Source organism: Paramormyrops kingsleyae, chromosome 4 (assembly GCF_048594095.1).
Source record: "Paramormyrops kingsleyae isolate MSU_618 chromosome 4, PKINGS_0.4, whole genome shotgun sequence".
In the NCBI taxonomy this organism is placed as follows: domain Eukaryota; kingdom Metazoa; phylum Chordata; class Actinopteri; order Osteoglossiformes; family Mormyridae; genus Paramormyrops; species Paramormyrops kingsleyae.
This window is the reverse complement of record NC_132800.1, coordinates 10,226,620-10,248,741: the sequence shown is the minus strand read 5'-3', so window position 1 is coordinate 10,248,741 and position 22,122 is coordinate 10,226,620. Positions and strand designations below refer to the sequence as shown.

Here is a 22,122-nt window from a genome sequence, read left to right as displayed (position 1 = left end):
TAAAAATCACCCAATGAGAACACTTTTCAATGAACTTTATAATTCAGAGCAGCCCTTTTAGAAATATTATTTGGGTTTCAGTGTATTACTATTTCAACTGAATGTTTTGCTTAAAAGTACTGGTTGTTTCTAATGTTATATATATATATATATATATATATATATATATATATATATATAGATACAAACACACATATATATAATTCTTCTTCACTTTCATATTTTTTATCAATGGTACACATAGATATTTTATAAACTACCTACTATGCTATTATTTTCTGTTTTTGATTTCCTTTTCTTTTTTGCAGCATCTGGAGTGAAAAATAATAATTTCACACCGTACTTCACATTCACATTAGCAGAGACAGATAGAAAGGAACCATGGATAAATCTATGCAAGCAGCTGTCATCTAAGCGTCCTGCAGGGCTTCCTCATGCTATCCGCTCTGACATCAACGCGTAGAACGACGAATCAGTAAAATCGCAGAATATTCATATAATCAGAGCATAACCGGTGCGGAACATAAATAATATTTATGGAGGGTTTTGAAAAGCTGGAGACAAGTCTGGGTGGCTGAAAGGCATGTATCTGACAGAACTGGCAATGCGCACGTTTTTGAAAATTGGGTATTAGCCCCAAAATGAGTAGGAAATAAGAATTAATTATTAAATTAAATATCAAATCCGGAGGAAGGTTCAATCAGCCTTGCTCTTGTTCCTCTAATAAATGGCTCAAGTATCTTTAAAAGAACTATTTTTGGTTTAATGATTAATGCAAGAATGGGGGAGGTTTCAATTCACTTGAAAGGAGCTGCTATTTACTCACTGGTCGCCTCCCCATCATTGAGCAAGATGCTGCTAATAGGAGTTAATGGGGATGTGGACTTCTATGCCCCCCCCACCCAGAAAGACAGCCATCATGCACGACCGCAACAGACAGCAGGTATTGGCATCCAATTGAAAAGTTTAAATCATTAATATGTCGTTAATCATATGCTCATACTCACCAAGTGAAGTTATCAGAGGAAAATATATATCGGATTTGCCCTTAGGGATGGAAAGGAACAGTGCAGTAAATCAGCCGGAGCCGTGGCCTTTACCAATCCACATTATTGAAGGATTTATTTAGCTACTGACTCCAGATCTCGCTCGAACAAAGTGGGCTTTATCGCTGCTTTAGTTGCCAGGTTCCACAACTCTGTCTGTCTCACTCTTGTTTTGAGTTGTTTTTACACTAATGAAGATCTATTAAAAAATGTTTCCCTCCTGCCTTCAGAACGTGGACCTGTGGTCGTTCGACGTCTTCGTCCTAAACGAAGCCAGCACAGATCATGCCCTGAAATTTATATTCTACGAGCTCCTCACCAGATATGACCTGATCAACCGCTTCAAGGTATGGAGCTCAAAATCCAGTGAAATGTTACATGCTACATTTACTGGCATGCTTCATTTGTTAGACAACACGTGTTTTTAAGCATGCTACATTTATTAGCATGCTGTGTGCACTAGTATGCAGTATTCATTAGCATGCTATGTTTATTACCATGCTACTTTCACTAGCCTCCTCCCTTTATTAGTACGTACATAAATCAACTTTCCTTGGGTCAATTTTTTTAACACATTTTTTTTATCTCTTTACGTTCTAACATCTAGAGGCCTAGGCAGTGATTAGTGTCTTGGTTCTGCTCAACCCTTCTTTCCCTGTTATTTGTCCTTTTTCAGATCCCTATATCTGCACTGGTGTCATTTGTTGAAGCCCTAGAGGTGGGCTACAGCAAACACAAGAACCCCTACCACAACTTGATGCACGCCGCGGACGTCACACAGACGGTCCACTACCTCCTCCTGAAGACCGGGATGGTGGTGAGGGCCATGTAGGAATGACTGGCTTGGGTCTCGACATACCATCAGCTTAAGCCTCACTCGAGTTTAACACCCTGCTAGCTCTGAGAAACTCTCATATCCTGAGCCTCCAAATATCGCCTTCATGTCTCAGTGTTCTCCAGGGACAAGCTAATAAACAGCTCGGGTTTGACCGCACCCCCCAGGAGGATGTGTCAGCCCAGGATCCCTCCATTAATGCCATCACTTCGCTAACATCTCATTCATCTTGCACCCCATGCACACGAAGGACCAAGACAAAACACTGGGGACACTAAGCAGCAAATCCGAGGCTCCAAGGTCTCTGTCAGTACTGTGACCCCTTGTGGGGTATTTGCACTGTCCTCAGGGGGACCACTGAGCTGAACTGGGGTAGATGTTGTTCAAAAGTGGACAAATCAGAAAGAGCAGAATCCAAACCCTAGACTATTTGTAGAATTGCTGAAGATGCACCACAGTTTGAACTTCCTGATGTATAATAAAGTTAGCATTTAGTTTAAGGCTGTTTCAGTAGGTAACAAATGTGACGAAGGGTCGACACAGTGGATAAACCCCAATCCAGAAGCAGGACTTTTGGGATCCTTTTGGAAAAACACTAACCAGCCCGTCTATACAACTTACCCAGCAGCCCAGGGGTAAAATAATGTCCCATAACAGACTTGTTAGTGGTAATCTTGCCAATGCCTTTCTCTAATTTTCACCTAGTTCCCAGTACTTTTATGACCTTGACTGTTGCCCAGCCACTCATCCATCAAATTATATCAATTTCTAAGCATGTGAAGATATATATAGATTTGTCATGGCAGATATTTATTTTGCGTGTAGCCTTATCGATTACCTCTCTTGGTGACGATAAAGACAATCTCACAGGGACACCAATGGGCGTCAACCTCTCGTCCTCGAAGACACCTCTCCTATTTCTCTTCCTCTCCATTCTGTAATGGTTGCTGGACGTTCATTATTGTCTCATTAATCAGGTGAGACTCACTTCCAGTCACCACATTTTTGTTCTCGACCGTCGGAAACTGAGTTCTGAAAAGCTTTAAACGAACAATTTAACGTTATTGTAAAAATTGTAAACATTAATATGAGCGATGTAACTTAGAAGGACACGCAACATCGTGTCTCTTCAAAGGACCTCATCCCACTGCCATAAATCAACCTCATTTATAGAGAAATGACCTGTGGTTAAATTAAATATAAATGGCCTTGATGGATTTCTGATCGGCATTTATTTAATGCACGTCACCATCAAACATATTGGGAAAAAAAAAACAGACAGGCCTATTAAAACAAAACCTATTAGTTTAGCACTCATTAAATTCCTCCACATTCAGGCTCAGAGACTTGCCTATTCACGCAGCGTGTAAATAACTCATCCCAGATGATGGGAAAGCAATGATGAGTCAACTCAGGATTCTTAATCAGTGCTTTGCAGCGGATTCAGGGGGGAAGGGGAATGCTTTCTGTTAATTAAACCGTCAAAAGTGTCACGTTTGACAGAGTCAAGTAATCTCCCACTGGTAGGTCTGTCTCATTCCCCTCACATGCAGAAAAACACCAGCAAAATACCCTGGAGATACTGCCCGTGGTGGTACAATGAAATACAGGTCAGAATTACAAAGCTCCCTACCTGAATTACAATGTTAGAATTATAATATTACCAGCCTAAATTACAGTATTAAAATATGTTGACTGCCTGACTCACAAAGCTGGAATTAGTTTTCCTGAATAACAGCATGACCAATACCTTAATTACAATTAAGGTACAAATACGTACCTTAATTACAGCAAACACCACAGTAATTAAAAGTGACAAATAGCATTGCAGAAATAGGATTCAGAAGATGAGTGGATTTTAATGAATACCTGTTCTGGAAGGATGAGGAGAATGAAGGGATGAGAAGATCAGAGTGGTAATCCGGTGCGTTTGAGGTGAAAATGGGTTTGAGGGAGAGTAGGGAGCCACAGTGCTCTGTAGGTGCCAGCTTCAGCTTCAGCTGATATGAACCAGACGGGAAGGACAAAGAAACCAGGTTCCTGTTCAAGCTTTAAAGCTGAAGCTAGGTGTTCCAACAATACTTACGTATCTTATCGAAAACACAGTCATCCTGGCTGGTCTGCTGACACTCAGAACCCAGGGCATCTACAGTCGACCAAACCGGCCATTCACTCACGTCGGATACAATCCCAGACACTGGAATTTCTGGAGATTTCTGGGAAATAAAGATCAGTGGCAGTGGCACTCTAGTGAAGGCGTGCATGCCCGCACATCTCTACCACATGCGGCACTTGCTGTGAATCACGTCAGAAGAGGCTGGATAACAAACAAGCAGGCTGACTTAGAGGAAGTGAAAAAGGAGGATGAGAAAGAAAGAGAGAAAAAAGCTCACAGAAGCTCACAGATATGGAAACAGCCAATCAGCAGATCAAAGAACCTCAGACCAGCCAATTCATCCGCTTAGAGTGACTGTCAGCCTTTAAGGGTGGGGATAACAAGGATCACCACGCTGATACAAAGTGGCACTTCTTTATAAAAAAGTGTCAAAGTGCCAGTTCTTTAAAAGCTCTCTAAATTATATAACAGGAAGCTAGAGTTGATGCACAGTATATCTTCTGTGCAGTATCTATAACAGAATTTAAAAGGAGAAATTGGCAGACTCTTTCTTTAACCCTGTTTTCTGCATTTTTTCCAATCTTCTCCTGCTCCCCATCCATTCAGCACTGGTTGACCGAGTTGGAGATCTTTGCCATGATCTTTGCGGCCGCTGTTCATGACTACGAGCACACAGGCACCACCAATAACTTCCACATACAGACCAGGTGACAGTCTGCCTGCCCGTTTAGACACGTCTTCACTCCATATCCAGTACAAAGTCAAAGTGTGGTTAACATTAGGGACATGTTCTCCTACTTGATTCACAAACATCCTCACCAAAAAAACACCGCTCTCTCCCCGCTCAGGTCAGACACAGCCATCTTGTACAACGACAGGGCCGTACTAGAGAACCACCACGTCAGTGCTGCCTACCGCCTTCTACAGGACGATGATGAGATGAACATCTTGTACAACTTGTCGAAAGACGATTGGAGGTGAGAAACTGAGGTGTATGGTGGACCTGTTTGTCTAGAACTCCTAACTGAGCCAAGTCCAGAATATACAGTAGGTCTAGACCTCCTTAGAGAACCAAGTCCAGAGCATACAGCAGGTCTGGACCTCCTTATAGAACCAAGTCCAGAATATACAGCAGGTCCAGACCTCCTTACAGAACCAAGTCCACAATATACAGCAGGTCCAGACCTCCTTACAGAACCAAGCCCAGAACATACAGCAGGTCTAGACCTCCTTATGAATCCAAGTCCAGAACACACAGCAGTTTATTGATAGACGGTGATTCTGCTGGTGGACTGGCCTCTTGAAGCAGAAATGGACTTGACCTCTTTCTGCACTGCGTCCACAGGGAGCTGAGAGCCCTAGTGGTGGAGATGGTATTGGCCACAGACATGTCTTGTCACTTCCAACAGATTAAAGCCATGAAAAACTTCCTACAGCAGCCGGAAGGGTGAGCCACACATTGGCCTACATTGAGATTTATTCGGTGGCTTCTGGTGCAACCTAGTGAGAATATAGATTTATTTTGCAGTTGAGGCTGCTTAATACTGCGTTACTGTCTGTAAATTTACATGCCTGGAATTTACTAGCGCTTTTCCTGCACTTTTTAAATATGATGTGTTCACTGTGAAAGTTTGATTAAGATTTTACCATGAATGGCCTCGTTACCTCAGTATGGGACAGAACTGCTTGACTTAACTGCCCAAAGCATCTGTTTGACACATGTGAATGAATGGCTAGAAGGGAGGGAGGTGAGGAGACAGTAAGGGGAGGAGACTGACTCCCATTGGTGGGCAAGAAACCAGACCGATACACCAAAATGAGGGGGGCATCAGCGTGTCTGTCTCAAGAAACATGACGTGCGTCTGCAGGATCGACAAGCCCAAAGCCTTATCCCTCCTGCTGCATACAGCAGACATCAGCCATCCTGCCAAGAAGTGGGAGCTGCACCACCGCTGGACCACCTCCCTTCTGGAGGAGTTCTTCAGGCAGGTGAGGCCTGCCCCCCCCCAACCCCTTCACAATGATATACTGTAAACACCATGTTAATCGCTCACTCATTGCACCAAGTAAAATAATCCACTGGCTCCGACTGAAAGCTGATTGGCCTCCTTCCCTGTCACTCACTTATTCAAAACCTCCTCATTGGTGGAATATGGGATCGTGACCGTGACTTAATATCAAGTGACTGACGGTTGCTGTGGGTCATCACTCATGCATTTCTGCAAAGTCATCCCCCAAAGACAGGCTGGGATGCCATTTGTAATATATGCCAAGGCACATTCTCCATTTTCCCTGAAAGTCTAATCCCATTCCAACTAAACGCCACAATTCATCTCCACGGTGTTCAGTTCTGCACCCCCTCCCCCACACACCACTCTCCGCTGTCCCTCTCCCACCCAGTCGGCTTTGTGTAATCTGCACTAAATGGCTGCAAGAGGTCCCACGAGGGATCAATACATCATTCGACTGCTGATGTTTTTATGTCTTTTGTTTTTTAAATAATGTGTAGATTTCCACCAATTAGGTCCATTCCATGTGCAAGCTTTCCCGGGGGGTGGGGGTGATCGTAAATGTGTATCCTGGTGCAGCCCTCGCTTTCTCCATCACAGGCGGGATGCCCCCCCCTCACCGTGGGCAGCCGATAATGGTGTGAGTCGTGGCTGCCAGTTGTCACGCCGACAAACAGAGTGATTCATAAATTCAAATGAGGCAGGAGCCACGGCCGCAGGCCTCAGCCTCCGGGGGGCGCTCACGCTCATTCTCACACACGTGGGCCTCACGCCGCTGTCACGAGGGAAGGTGTGAGAGAGTGAGTGCGAGAGAGAAAGAAGAGCATGAAAACAGAAACATCATGCTATCTAACAGCGTACTGTTATACCTGTACTGACAGACGCCACAACACACAATACTCCACACTCATACTCATACTTGCTTGTATTTCTTTCTTCTGCGGCATAATTATTAATGTTCATCTCCGTGTATTTTCTGGGTTCCCTGTATGTCATTTACTTTATTTATCCATTGTATTTGCTATATAGTATGGTACCTCAGGACTCCACATTGCGTCCAGTTCGTGAATAATGCTAGGGTCTCTCTCTCTTTCATCAGGGAGACAAAGAAGCCGAACTGGGGCTACCGTTCTCTCCGCTGTGCGACCGCAAATCGACCATGGTGGCCCAGTCTCAGATCGGTCAGTTCTTTGGTTGTGTTTGTACTGTATGACCACAAGTCGACCAATACATGGGTTTTTTACTTTTCCGCTGTATGTCCACAACCACATAGGAGAGATCCAACCTCAGCCATCAACTTTAAGCTTTAACTGGGTTAATGATTTCACATTCCTTGTTTCTGCTGTACAACCACTAGATGACCAGATTTGTGAGCCCAACCTATAAGAAACATCTTTAGCCCTCGGGTCTAACATTCACCCAGACCGCCTGCCTTCACAATGAGGTGCATTTTCTTTTTTGTTGATCCCAAGGGCTCAAAGTTTGTACTTTCAAACCAGCCAAGCTCTCAATTACTAATGAATCCAGTACTTTTGGCAAATACATTACTGCACTTGCACTTCAATTATGGGGTAACTATCTATCACATGACAGTGCAGGTAGACCCTTTAAATGGGGTTAATGGTTTAATGTGTTTTTTTGCCAATCTCAAAGAGATGCCTGATAAACGATGATGAGACTATGGGTGTTTATCAATATGCGTACTTGTGTTCTTGTGTATCCACTTTACATTGTCTTCCATTGCTGAAGACCATTTCCGATACGCAAAAAGAGAAGTACAGAGGATGGTTAAAAATCCCTGGATATCGTTCTTGCCCCATTCCCAAATATCAAGGATACATCAGCTGCATCCTCACCAAACAAGATCAATCCCATGATTCTTTGCACCCCAAGTTCATTCTTGAGAGGCAAGTTAGCAAGTATGATTATTGCGTTATTGGTATTAAGAAACACCCTATAACTTTGCGTCCGTCTCGCCTTGTTTTTAAACGGTTTGCCCTTTAAGAAGGGTAATCACTGAGCTGTTGATTAGCTCATTTGCACGTTGCATCTAAAAAGGTTAAAATGACAGCCGCACACTCCCGCCGGAATACAAACTACGGCTCCAGAGCTCTGGCGAGGCAGAGGGAAAGGATTCTGAGCCTCCTGGGTCATCTGTTGGCTCCAGGGTTCATTGACTTCATTGTGGAGCCCACATTCACTGTGCTGACTGACATGACGGAGAAGATCATGACGCCACTCATCGATGACGCCTCCCGCTCCGGCCTCACGGGCTTCCGGCGCTCTAGGTGAGGACTTCCTATCATGTGACTTCCTACTTCCTGTCCCACTTCCTGTCACAAAGTGTCGCTACTCACACCTAATGTAAAGTAATGGAGACACAAATGATAGCGTTCTCCTTCCTTCATTTGATTTGAACCTCTCAGTTTCCTAAGCAGCCACAGAAGCTCACGTTGCTGGGTCACATTAGCCAGTCATGTCATTGTCATCTACGCCTGATTCTATCGTTTTTTTCGTCCCTTTTTTCATCTCGCCGCTGCATAAGCATGGAATCAAGCTAAACGAAGTGATAAAATTCCCCCCACAGAATGTTTCCGGGAATGTTCCCGGCAACGTGACACACATGCAAATCCATTGTGTCGTTCTGCAGAGATAAGGAGGTTTCTAGAATCTGTTGTCATGGCAGCTGTGGGCCTGAAGGGGGCAAGTTATTGAGGTCGCAGCCCAAAAGGCTATAGCTTTGAACCGAACAATGGGACATTTTTAATTTTGAATTAAAAATTATGGCTGATCAGAGGCTGTTAGTAACATAAATGTAAACAGCACAAGGTCTTCACCCCCGTTCCGCCTGACAAGGGCTGCAGCTTCTCATACGCACAGAAACTCAAACCACCAACACTCTGCTGTCTCGGACCTTCGACACACATGTAGGCCCCTGGGTCAGCAAAATGGATACCTTTAATATGTAAACAAACATGCACACACATGCAGAGACTCTATCCTGTTATTCTGAATGAAAACACTGCTGATACACACACTACACTCCAGATGGAGATTACGTGGACTAAACCGTCACCCTCAAGCCCACACAGATCCACCCCTTTCTCTTTCAATGTCTTTCTCCCTAGTGGAACGGAGATGTGGGATGGCGCAGTCGAGCAGAGCATGAGAAGAGCATCGCAAACACACTGGCTGTCATGCTCTCCCTCAGTTCTGCTCAGATGTTTATATTGTCCAAGTGTGTGTTTGCTTCTCTCTTGCCAGATGTGCAGAGCGTGCATTTTTCCCAGCAGACGGCTTCTTTCTGTAAACACGGTTTATTTTAGGGTTTGTTGGTTCACGTCCCGCTCGACACATGTTCTCTGTGGACTCACAGATAAATACATCATTTCTGCTGGTGCCTCCCACAGTTTTGATTGCTTGTGAGTCCTAAAGCCAACAAAACTTACAGTGGGTCCCATTCCACTGTGGCTCCAATTCCCTCTGTGCTGTGGGTTCCAATCCCACTTGTGTTTTATAGTTATGGGTTTCAGTTCCTCCCATGTTTTTCTCGATTGAAACGGTCCAAATCTCCTTTATTTATTTATTGTTTTTATAGGTTCTTATCCCGCAGTGTTTCTGAAGGTGTTTTGGGTCCAATTCCATCTCCATCCTAGATCCTTCTGCATTCCTGTCTAGTGTAGCTGGGAAATACACCCATTTAAATGCAGTGCATTTAGCTCTTCTTTGGCAGAAATCAGTAATGAGTCAGTTTGTTCCAGCTGCTCCCCCCCCCATCCTGAATGAGCCTCTCCCTGTCCTCACCCTTGTAATCATGCTCCCCCCCTAGTCTGAACAACATCACACAGACAGTTAAGAGCTCAGAGGGCAACTCCGCACTCAGCTGCTCCCTGCTCAGCGTCGACTTCAAGAACTTCAAAGCCACCTGGAACGAGGAGGTCCAGCAGAACCGGGAGAAGTGGAAGGCACAGGCAGCCAAGGGTATGGCACGTGGGCGGGGCATGCCAGCCTTTGTGGGCGTGGCCTGGAATGGCACACCCATTTTATCTTATTGCTTGAGAACAACTTACCATCGACTGATTGTCTGCCCTCTGTGACCTGATTCTCCCCCCTGGCTGACTGAAGCACTGGAAATTGAAATTTCTCTGTCCAAGTGACAGGATCTGAATCCTGGGGCATATACATATAGGGGCGGGGTCACAGGGGTTCTTGCCCCAGGTGAAAGCTGATTGGCCCCCTCCCCTGTCACTTATCGATCCAAAACACCTTAAAAAATCCTAGAATTGGCCCTGTCTGAATCAGATCTGTCCCCACAGACCTGGAGGAGAAAGCAGCACAGGAGGCCAAGGAGGGAAGTGGCAATGGGGCATCGGAAGCAGCAGAGGCTGAACCAGGCCAGACCAGATCAGAAGAACAGCAGCCACAGGAGGAGGGAGCGGAGAAAAAGCCTGCAGGTGATCAGGACCCAGAAGGGGGGAAGGACCCCCCCTTAAAATCGGATCCAGACCAGTCTGGCAGCGCCAACGACCCCGAGAAGAAACAGCCAGTCCAAAATGGTAGGTCTTCTGTTACTCCTCACATGCCGTCCGCCAAAGCGTCCATACTTTGCAGGTGGCAGAGTGGTTAAAAAAAGAGGCATAAGAGGCTGTCAGTCTCAGGAGGGCCCCAGCTGTCGCACATTGAGTGTCAGAAATCGTATCCGCAGGTGGGTCAATGTGTGACATGTTTTAGCTGTCATTTATAGCTAATTAGCTGAATAAATATAATTTCTTTATACCATACTGAAAGCTACAAGCAAAATGCCTTGTTCCCTGTGTTTCCTTGATCAGGAAGTAAAATCTGTATCGTATATGTAAAACTAGACAGTACATGAGCTGCTTTGGATACAGCAATCTGCTCCAAAAGTGACTGTTCATATTCGGTCTCTGGTATTGGCGCTTCACCTCACACAAGGAGTACGGTGTGATGAAAAGCTTCTGAGTGGCGTCACAGAGCTGCATTTCACACCAAACAACCAGCAATGACGGGGATACAGGTGCGGAAGCCAAAGACAGGCAAAGTCAATACAGGAAATACAGGGCAAATAGCCAAATGCGAAAGAACCAGAGAACTAGGAAACTGCATACTTGTTTGCTATGTAGTAGGTGAAATACAGTATAGTATGCAAAATGAGCAGTACACCATAATCCTCAGTATGGATGAGACAGTAGGTGAATGGTACCTGGATGTCATACTACATTCTGCGACACTCAGAAATGTGCGAACGATGGGTACTACACTGTCCCACAAGGCCACAGGAGCTGCAGGCAGAGACAAAGAATGTCCCTCGCTCAGAATTTTTTGTCAAGATGGAGGAGGAAATGCTAGATATGTAGAAATTTGTAGAAAACAATACCCAGTTACATAAGTTGACTCAAATATTTTCATTTTCATTGATAAAGTCTTTAGCTTTCACGGGCATCAAGCTACATCATTGGAAAACATCCAGATTATAGGTGATGTGCAAAATGGTGCATGTGTGACACACACAGTGTATAACAGTATATAAAGCAGGAGACACATCTAACAGTATAACACATATACAACAGTGCAACAAAAAGGACAAAGCAAGGCGACGACACAATGAGGCCCATTGGTGTCTGGTTAGAGGGACATGGGAAGGAAATGGAAGACTGACAATGCTGCACAAATATTTTAAGTGATTATAATATACAAGTATAAAGTAAAACTACATGACCCCCCCCCATCCTGAGGACTGCAGGGAAATATACCTTTTATCTGAACTCCCACATGTTATTACTTGCTAATTTGTTAATATGCTTGTTCAGCCTGCTTCTCAAAGCATAGCTTTGCTTCTGATCTGTTTTACGCCCCTTTTCCTGGTGGTGTTGGTCTGTTGCCCCCTGCTGGCTAGTTTGTACGACGGTTAGAGAAACAACCCCAGGGAATAACGTTTCCTCAATGACATCACCCCCGTCACATTCGGGTCTGAGTACCATTCTACTTTCAATTCACTGACCCTGGACCGAACAGAACACTTAAAAGGATTAAACAATTAACCAAGTTAAAGTACTTAAGTACTTTTTATATCTAAAGATGTAAATGGTGCACAGCAAAATTGCACATTTTATGAAAATGGTCTTAAGGCAACAATGCATTGAAAAGGCACTAATGGCTGTACTATGTTATCATTCCGGAATAATCTTCTTACACCATGCAGCTTTGAATGTGAAATCGGGCCATCAGTTACTTTTTAATTTCCCTTTAGGATTCCTAAGTAGAATGTGGATTTTTCTTTTTGAGTTCCTCGATTTAAAACATACGACCCCAGTTCTCTATTTGTGAGTTCAGGGCCTGAGGTCTTTGGTTGGACTCAGTTTTCACGATGGGGCTGTTAAACACTGCGACAGAGCACAATGGTGTTATGGTGAACTGCAGACACACTCATGGCACCTTTCCACCCGACACTCCAGATCCTCGTCTGGCTCGTTCTCTGCAGGCGATTTTTCCCGTCACCTAAACCGGCCGTCCATCAGCATGGTGCTTTGTGTGATGGTGTTTTGTTTCGTTTTGTTCATCTCCCTGTTTGTTTGGTTCGGTTCCGGCCTGCAAGAGGGCCCTGACCTGGTCTTTCTCCGCTTTCGTTTAATTCACGTCACAGGAGAAGCGCCCAGAGGGAGCGACTTGCCCGAAAGTGACGAGAAAAAGAGCCCAAGTGGTAATCTATGTTTCTGTTCCCAGAACTGCACCACCTCCATCCACCACAGCCAGACAAACTGGGACAGGACCAGACAATTGATCCAAGCTCACAAAAGTGCATCTAACAGAAGGAAATAAAAACAGAAAGATATGTTTGTCGCATGAGGATCCAGTATTGCTAAAGCCATACAGTATTATTGTATTATTACTTTATCTTTCAGCTGCACTGAATCCTTCCTCTACAACCAGTATTTTCCCGACACCCTGGACCTTGCGACAATCCATTTACTGGAGACATTAGTTTCTTTGAAGTAGTACTATCTCACAATACAACATTCAGTATGTTTAGCTGAAAGTTCAAACCATGAGGTGTGTGTGTTGTATCAACTGAACGGTAATCTTCGTAGACAGCTAAAAAGGATATTTCCTCGGGTAGTTCCTCAGGACCCCTGGGAAATGTATTTTTATCAGGGAAAGTAGTATGCTATATACATGGATGCAGTGTGATGTTGTATAGTTTAAGCAGCTAAAATGAAGCTGAGGTAGATAACAGGATGTAGTTAAATGTACTTACATTTTAGCTTGAAACCTGGATGTTTTACATTTTCAGTGAAGCACATGCTTCTAGTAACAGTGCTTTTAATTAAACCTGCGCCCCACATTCCGTATTCCCTTGGGCTAAATAATTAGATTTAGCCTTTTTACATATTTAAATCCTTTTGAATAATTAACTTTTTATCCAATACACATTTTGCTTTGTCTTTTGTCCACACGCATCCTATTGATTCTGAAGTTAATTAAATTAATGATTTTTTTTTCAAACTCAGCACGACAGAACCTGCATACACGAGGAAAATGATTGCAAGCAAAAAGTTTTAGTGTATTTAATTACCATTTAAAATGCATAAAATCCAAGACTTTAGTTTTATTAAAACAATAGTGATAAATAATATAGACATTTGTGCAATAGTGCAGTGAAACATGAAATTGTTTGAAAACGAGGGATACTTAGGGTTATTGTATCAGTGGATTACAAAACACACAAACAGACACGCACACACACAAACATAGACGTACAGTCCACGCATAGTATTCATATCTTTGTCTAATCTTAACTATGACAACCGTAACACCTACCCTGCCCGCACCTGCGCCATAAGTAGCCAAAAATACAAGACTTTCGGCATTTTAAATCATTTGACTGCATTCACAGATTTTTATAAAATTGATCTTTATGTTGTGGGGACCTGAAAAATGTCCCCGGAAGGTGAAAAGTTACAGGGGAATCTGGTGCCCACAATGTAATAATTACAAAAATGCACCTGCACACACATAGACACAGACACACACTGCTCCACACAGACATCCAAAGCGGCCCTCCTGGATCACCCGGGTGCTAAAGGTGCCATATTTCTTCCCCGCAGGTCCTGAGGAGGAGATGAAGTCTACCCAGCGCTGCCACCCTGCTACGCTGGCAGCTTTAGCCTCTGCAGCTCGCCCAGTTTAAATAATCCGCCACCTCAGTTTATTTTCCAAGACTAGATCCCCAGCATGAGCCACGGCTCCAGATTGCTCCCCCTAGTGGACACACTATTTTTTCTACCACGCTCCTTTTTTTTTTCTTTCCTTTTTTTATTGTGTGTTCTAGGGTGGGGTAGGGCAGGGCAGCAGTGGGAGGTGCCATATATTTTTCTCCTTTTCATACTGACTCCCAAACATGAGCTAAGTAAGCCCGCCCACTTTTAAAAAGGGGAGTGGCCTGGGCGTGAGTGGGACATTGGCACACATGCATTGAGAGAGACTCTTTCCTATTTTATTTGCTAAATTATTTATATAATTATTTGTAATGCTGTTTGCTAATAATGGGCACTGGGATCCAGGGGCCATTACACCCATTGCATTATGGGTGCATTATGAGAGTTAAGGCCCGTCCCTGAGGAATGGAGCATAGATGACGGTTAAGCAGCCGTTTCCATGGAGATAGAGAGAGTCACGACGGGGTGGGAGCTCAGGTCATGTGCTTTTGTTTGTTGTCCTTCTGTAATCGTTATCTTTGTTAAGTTGCTCATACTCGTGCAAATACTGTTCAATTCTAACACCATTTGTCACACCAGAAATCCGACTGAAGAATTAATCTCAAAGGCACAGGTGGAGCCTAATTTTCTAATTTGTTTTTCCTAAATACTGATGAAAAAGCAATGGAGCGATAAGCTGAACGGGGGGAAATTTACCCCGAAGAATCGGCTTCAGAACGTTAGAGTGGTTTTTAGCAGTTTTTGGGTGGGATACAGGATTATACTGTGGTTGATTCAGCCTTTAACATAATCAGAGCTTGATATGTATCTCATATATAACTAATACATTTCCAAATACCTAAGAGTGAATGTCAAAGAACCTTGAGTCTCTCACTGATGATGATGATCCACCCATCTTCTGTAACCAATTGTTCTATTCAGTGTCATGGGGGTCCAGAGCCTATAAGCACAAAGCAGGGAATAACCCAGGATGGGATGGAAACCCCACAACAACACTACACTACACTACAGCAGCCATAATTCATATAGAGGGGCCTTATCATGAAAAAATGATACACTTTTAGCGACACTAAAAGAGCATCATGGGAATTGAAGTCTATCATCAGAATGTTCCGCCTCACAATTTACATGGGGATAATATTTAAGTGTACAGATCTAGCTAGACTAGTGACACACAGAGGATAGAAATGTCATCCCAGCTTTCGTTTTCAACAGCACGGTCGAAAAACACTATTAAAGGATTGAGATGTCAGAATTACACTCTTGTAGGATGATTCTAGGGTCATAGATATTATATCTTTTGATGCCTTTTCCAAATAATACACCAGTGCTTAGAGACACTCCTTGGGCTTCCCAGAGAGCTCAGTACTGGAGCCTGACCTGTGTCTATGTGATTTTGACATTATTACCATCACATCACCCATATCACCTTAAGCACTATCCCACCGCCCAATTGCCTTGAGCGCTTCTTAACAAGCGGGGCTGTTTTACCCCCCCCCCCTTCACTCGCTGGGTGCACTCCTTCCTTACTGTGACAGTCTCTGCAGTTGGGTCATCCATAAACGTTCCGCTCCACACGAAGAACAAGCCATCACAGTTTATAAGACCTGTACATATTTGTAATTTTGGGGAAATTGGCAGAAAACATGAGCCATGACCTGTTTTAATGGGTTTTCTATGCTCCTCAACTTCCATCTGCTGTTGATGTGAGTCTACTGTGGTAAATCACCCATATCACGGCTTAATTTCCCCCTGGCAGGATGCTGCAGCTCAGGTCCTCATCTGCTGCAGGCCAACATGTTTTATCAGTACTTGGGTTTCTGGCCCAGGTGAGCGATAAAGATTCAGGGTAGAGCAGAAGTGTGCACGTCCCATTTGCTTTGAGGCCTGTCGTCACTTGTACAGATCACTAGATTTCCCTCATTAGATATATTGCGCTCTTTCTCCTATGTCACATGCTGAATTTACAGTTTATCTCTTCATCACAATGTAACTACACAGCTCAAGTTACATAACACTGTCATAACAGCACCAGTTGGAGCTCTTGGGATGTAAACCTGCAGCCTTTTGGACCCAGATCCCTTAACCACAATCCCACCTTCTTGCCCAAAAGGAGATAAAGTCTGATAACTGGTAATAAAAAGAACGTACGGATGGATTTGTACCCAAATGAACTTGAAACCTTACCATGTCTTGGATTTCTGTCTGTCATGGCCGCTCGTAATTGTACATGTGCATCGTGTATTTATCTACAGGCCTCATTAGCAAAACAGCATAAATAAAACGTGTTAGCCTGAACCTTTATGTACGACATGAGTGTCGTCCCTGCCAGCATTATTCTCTGTTGAGAGTGCCTATAATTACCAGGTCTTTGACGTCTATAGCGTTTTCATTTAAATGTGGACGTTTTCCTATGAGCAGTCATATTTGGACAGGATTTTGACATGTATGCAATAGGGCCGATAACACAGCGTATAGTAACAGAGTGACAGAAACGTATAATTAGAGTCAGCTTAGCTTCCACCTTCACATTTCCGGGTGCCTACTCTATCCTAATACTGTGCTGCATTTTAATTGCAATACCCCAAAGTGGCCCATTTGCGTTAATGTATGCGTGAGAGTTGCTTTTTCCTGCATCTGCGGTGGCGGGGGTTCATACTGTTGAAAATGTTAGTGCGGTACGATGAAGTGAGACATAATTGCACAGTGTCACTCCACATAGTTTTATCTTCCTTTTTAAACAGCGGTATATATTAAAATCCAATAGGCATATGTATTTACTTTGTAAGGCTACATTATTGAAACTTTAACAGATGACTGCATTAAAACATTATTTCAGATTGTAACAGTATTATAATCCGCATAGTATGGACAGCCATAGTAGGCTTATCGAACTCAATATTTATCACAGTTATTAAAAAACTTGCAAAGTCGAAGTTATTGCAAAACAGTGATTGTTTGCCAAGCAACATGAGCCGTGTAATAGCTGTCCGTTCTATGATCACTGAGTTCAATAAGCTAATAAATTCGGAATTAAATTAAATATGATTTTTAAAGTGTTTGAGATAGACTGTAGATATAACATACAGTTGCATTAAGTGCCAATAGTTAAAATATTTTCAATCAGCGGCGTCTAAAACGGATTTACCCGAGGGATGTTTTTGATTAACAGAAGTTAAACCATCCTTAATTTTATCACTTTAAGGATGATATTTTAGCGTTACCGCTAGTGACATCTAGTGGAAGTAAGCTATGGTCACTCAAATGCCATTTTAAAAACGTGTGCGGTACTGTAACCATTTAAAAACCAGCATTGGCAATCGTGAGTGGTTATATTCAGCCCCAAAATTAGGGTTATTTGTTCAATTAAGATGAAAAATCATTTAGAAAGACGCAATGCATGCAGATTTACCTACAACCAGAACTTCGAAGGTGTGCATGGTCGAATGTTCTGTGTGTTTAAAAGCATCAAGCTGCGGGTCATAAGCCCCCATTTTCAACTACTTCGCCACCTGGTCTCCGTGTATTTTAAAACCAGCTTGCTTCCTGTGTCGCCGGTTAGTGCCACTTCGATTGTAATATCACTCGATTTTGGTTTATGTTTTCCCAGTCATACTTCGAATTTCGTCTGATAGTAATGATGTGTGATTTGAGAGAAGCCTTTATTAGGTGGGCATGTGTCCGCTTTGCCCCTCTATGTACAAAAGTCATATTTCGTTTGTCAGCTATTAGCAGTGTTTACAAGGGCGGCACGGCTAGAGCAAGATCATAGAGCAAGATAAGCCTGGTGTTTCGTGGTAAATAGTGCCACCTATTGTTTAGGACCCGCAACACATCACTATGCTGTTCACGCGATCGTTTCCATAGGTTTTTGAAACAAGGCTTTTGCACTTCCTTAGCTTGACAAATAACCGCCTGTAAAAGCGTGGGGATTGTTTTATGTTTTGTTTTTTTGTTTGTTTCTTTCATATTTGGAGACATGTCTTATGCATCTCTGTGAAGAAGCTCCATTGTGCAAAATGTTGACCATCGCTTTAAATCAGCCTCTAATGGTGTCATTATTTGTTTTATCGTTTCAAGTCGGGAAACAATACTGTTAATCATAAACCAAGAAAAATAAAACTGTGCTGACCATGTGGTCATGGTTGTTACGATGTTAATATTTTGTTGTTGCATTGTTGTGACAATAAATCTGAATTCAAAGGGCTCAGATCACGTCTCTGTGTCCTTATCGACTTAAGCTGCAGTGTGTGGGAAGTGGGGTGGGGGAGGGGACTGGGAGTTAAAGGCTCACAGAATTTTGTAGATGAAAATTACTTAATATCATTGTATCCAAAGCAACTTACATGGATAGTAGTTTCTCAAACTTTTAGATTAACTAAGCACAGCTTGTTGGGTCCCTCCAAAAACATTCTAGACCAGGGGTGGGCAATCTTATCTGCAAAGGGCCGGTGTGTATGCAGGTTTTTGGGATAAACTTTATGTCAGCTGTTCAAACCCACGTGTGAGGACTCTTCAGCCAATCAGTCCTCTAATGAGTAGTCTAATTAGGGAGTTGCAGCGAAAACCCACACACACACCGGCCCTTTGCGGATAAGATTGCCCAACCTTGATCCAGACATCAAGAACATACTCATGCTTAGGACAAGTAAAAGCTGGAATGTTTTTATGGGAGTCCCATACCCATGTGTTGTGTAAGCGTTTCCTCAGTGTTTCTATACAGCAAGATAACAAGCCACACATCCCCCTGTCTTCCAGACTTCCCCCAGAAGTACAACATGATCCGCTACTGGAAGAGACCCAGCTACTGCGCCAGGTCACACTTGCCATCCAGCGAAAAGGCACGTGAGGGCCGACCCGGTGACGCTAGGATCAAGGCCAGGCAGCTCCAGAGCATCTCCTTGCGCCACAGGAAGTGATGTCACAGGAAGTCATATTTCATCATCTTCTAAATGACCTGTTATAACTATCATTCTTTTTATTTCCCCCATCAGAGATGTCAGTAAGATGCTGCTGTGTAGAGAGAGCTACAGTGGATATAAAAACTTACACCTATCAAAATGCCATGTTTTTGTGGTGCAAAACAAATGAGAGCTCAATAAATCACTTCAAAACATGTCCCACCTTTAATGTGACCTATAATCTGCACAATTCAGTTGAAAAGCAAACAAATCTGTTAGGGGGAAAATAAAATAAAAATTAAGAAAACAAATTTTAAAATAACACGTACAATAAGCTGGTTGCATAAGTGTGCACAACAAACTAATACTTTATTGAAGCACCTTTTCATTTAAATACAGCATTCAGTCTTTTCGGGTACACACCTGCCACCAAGTGACTGATTAACCCCAAATTAAGTTCAACTGTCCTAGCAGGATTTTCTTGACATTTACTCAGTTGCATCCTACAGCTAAAGTCATGGTTCACAGAGAGCTTACAAAGCATCAAAGGGATCTCATTGTTGAAAGGTATCAGTCAGGAGAAAGGTTAAAAAAAATCCATGGCAATAGATATACCATAGAACACAGTGAAGACAGTCATCAAGACGTGGAGAAAATATGGGACAACAGTGACGTTACTGAGAACTGGATGTTGCCCCAAACTGATGAAAAGACAAGACTGGTCAGGGAGGCTGATAAGAGGCCTACAGCCACACTGAAGGAGCTGCAGGAATTTCTGGCAAATACTGGTTGTGTACTGCATGAGACAGCAATCTCCAGTAGTCTCCATATGTCGGGACTATAGGGTAGGGTTGCAAGACGGCAGCATGATGCTTTGGGGATGTTTATTTTCATCTGGAACTGGGGCTTTAGTCAACGTGGAGGGAATTATGAACAGTTCCAAATACCACTGAATTTTGGCCCAAATTCTTCAGGTGTCTGGTAGAAAGCTTACGACAAAGAGGAATCCCACCTTTCAACACAAGAATGACCCCAAGCCTACATCCAGATCAACAAAGGAGTGGCTTCACCAGAAGAAAATTAAAGCTTTGGAATGACCGAGCCAGAGCCCAGACCTAAATACAACTGAAAATCGGTGGGGCGACCTGAAGAGGGCTGTGCACAAGAGATGCCCTCGCAATCTGACAGGTTTGGAGCACTTTTGCGAGGAAGAGTGGGTAAGTATTGCCAAGTCAAGCATGATGATAGACTCCTACCCAAAAATCAAAAGGTGCTTCAACAAAGTATTAGTTTAGGGGTGTGTGCACTTATGCAACTGACTTATTGTAAGTTTTTTTGTGTTTTGTATACTTTTCCCCCTAACAGATTTGTTTGTTTTTCAATTGAATTGTTCAGGTTCTAGGTCACATTAAAGGTGGGGAAAGTTTTGAAATGATTTATTACATTTTAACAGGGGTGTGTACACTTTTTATATCCACTGTAAATGAGACTAAATGGTGCTTAATAACTTAATTTCTAATAATTATTCTAATAAAGGATGTATTCACTGATATAGCAGTATAGATAGTAAAACACTGATCAGCTCACACCAGTAAAACATTTCTCTCTCCTGAGATTTATGTCCTGAAAACTCTACAGCTACAGTTAAAACAGCTGCTAACTTCTGCTTATGGATGTAATGTGATATTATGGGATAACATTAATGAAGCTTTAAGGCCACTATCCTCTCAGACTATAACACATAGCCCTGATACATCCCTGCATTTTTGTTATGCCGTGAAGCCTGAACATGTTGAATCGATAATGTTAGTGGAGACATTCTGATAACCAAGCACTTTGTGCACTTGCTAGGTTTGGGCCTGACAGGGGGTTATGGGTATTTTTGGCACCCGAGTCATTCCCTGGCATGGCTATCTCAGGCAAAGAACAGTGCTTCCGACACGAAATGATGACATCACCGCATTACCATAAAAACACAACTCGCCATTCTGGAACTCCCATCTTTTTGCTGTGTCTGTGTTTTTTGCATTGTATGTTCATTCTGCATTGGTATTTTTTCCATGCAGGACATGCATTGGCAGTAAAGAGTTTGTAGGATACATGCAGAGGAGGCTTATATTCACCCATCATTAAATAATCATCTTCCACCAAAAGTAAAGTGATTAGTATATAACTGCTTTGATGTGAAAGAGTTCTGTGTAACTGTGCAGCATATGGGATATACATTCTGTAAACAATTAAAAACCTTCTTTCAGACCAGTCTTGATGACTGGTGACAATTTCTATGAAGATGTGAATTTCTGTGGCTTCTGCATTTCCCAGGGGTTTTAGCAAATACAGCTCTGGAAAACATTAAGAGACCACCGCACGATTTTTAGTTTCAGTCATTTCTCAATTTATGAATGTGCTTCTGTGAATGATGTTCTCTGTTTCTCATTAATGAAGGGCTGCTTTCCTGCTTTATGGGACTTCAGTCCTGCTTCAAGGAGCCTGATAGAAACTGCCATAGTTTCAGTGCACTTCACACCTGTGCTTAAGGTCACTTGATGTCATCCTCTGATTCCTGAGAAACTGTTGGATAAATTGACAGTCATCTCTGGCATTAAAAAGTTGCTTCTACCCTCTACATGGATAGTTTCTGGTTGTTCCCAGTGTCTCCTGCTTTATTTTGTTCTTGTATACTGCTGTCTTAGAAACTTTGAGCCTGGAAGCAGCCTGCAGTGCAGTGTAGCCTCTGCCAGCAGAACCAGGATTAAACCAGGATTTAACTCTCATAAAATTGAGCCCAAAGGCACGTATCAGGTGACTTCTCACAATAACTTAATTTTTGTAGGAGCATTTAAGAGTTAAGAACACAGATTCTTAAAAAATATGGAGTGGTTTCCTAATTTTTTCCAAAGCTGTATATGAATGGCATCATACTGTTGAAACTGATGAATGCATGATTGGTAGATGAAAATTAAAAACCTTATAAACAAACA

The 22,122-nt window shown here is 42.9% G+C and overlaps 1 protein-coding gene across 5 annotated transcripts in view; it reads left to right on the top strand.

Moving 5' to 3' along the window:
* Positions 1-22,122, top strand: part of pde1ca (phosphodiesterase 1C, calmodulin-dependent a) — an 88,317-nt gene extending 66,195 nt beyond the window's left edge. The window contains exons 7-18 of one of the 5 annotated variants that reach the window (XM_072710632.1): positions 1,277-1,393; positions 1,723-1,863; positions 4,604-4,704; positions 4,846-4,974; positions 5,343-5,444; positions 5,866-5,986; positions 7,106-7,187; positions 8,174-8,294; positions 9,836-9,987; positions 10,323-10,562; positions 12,668-12,724; positions 14,130-16,544. In XM_072710632.1, coding sequence (XP_072566733.1) covers positions 1,277-1,393; positions 1,723-1,863; positions 4,604-4,704; positions 4,846-4,974; positions 5,343-5,444; positions 5,866-5,986; positions 7,106-7,187; positions 8,174-8,294; positions 9,836-9,987; positions 10,323-10,562; positions 12,668-12,724; positions 14,130-14,212 — 1,446 coding nt within the window. In that variant the 3' untranslated portion in view covers positions 14,213-16,544. Of the gene's footprint in view, positions 1-1,276; positions 1,394-1,722; positions 1,864-4,603; positions 4,705-4,845; positions 4,975-5,342; positions 5,445-5,865; positions 5,987-7,105; positions 7,188-8,173; positions 8,295-9,835; positions 9,988-10,322; positions 10,563-12,667; positions 12,725-14,129; positions 16,545-18,998 lie in introns of those variants that run through there. The other 4 variants (XM_072710631.1, XM_072710635.1, XM_072710634.1 and 1 more) reach the window with 4 other exon arrangements.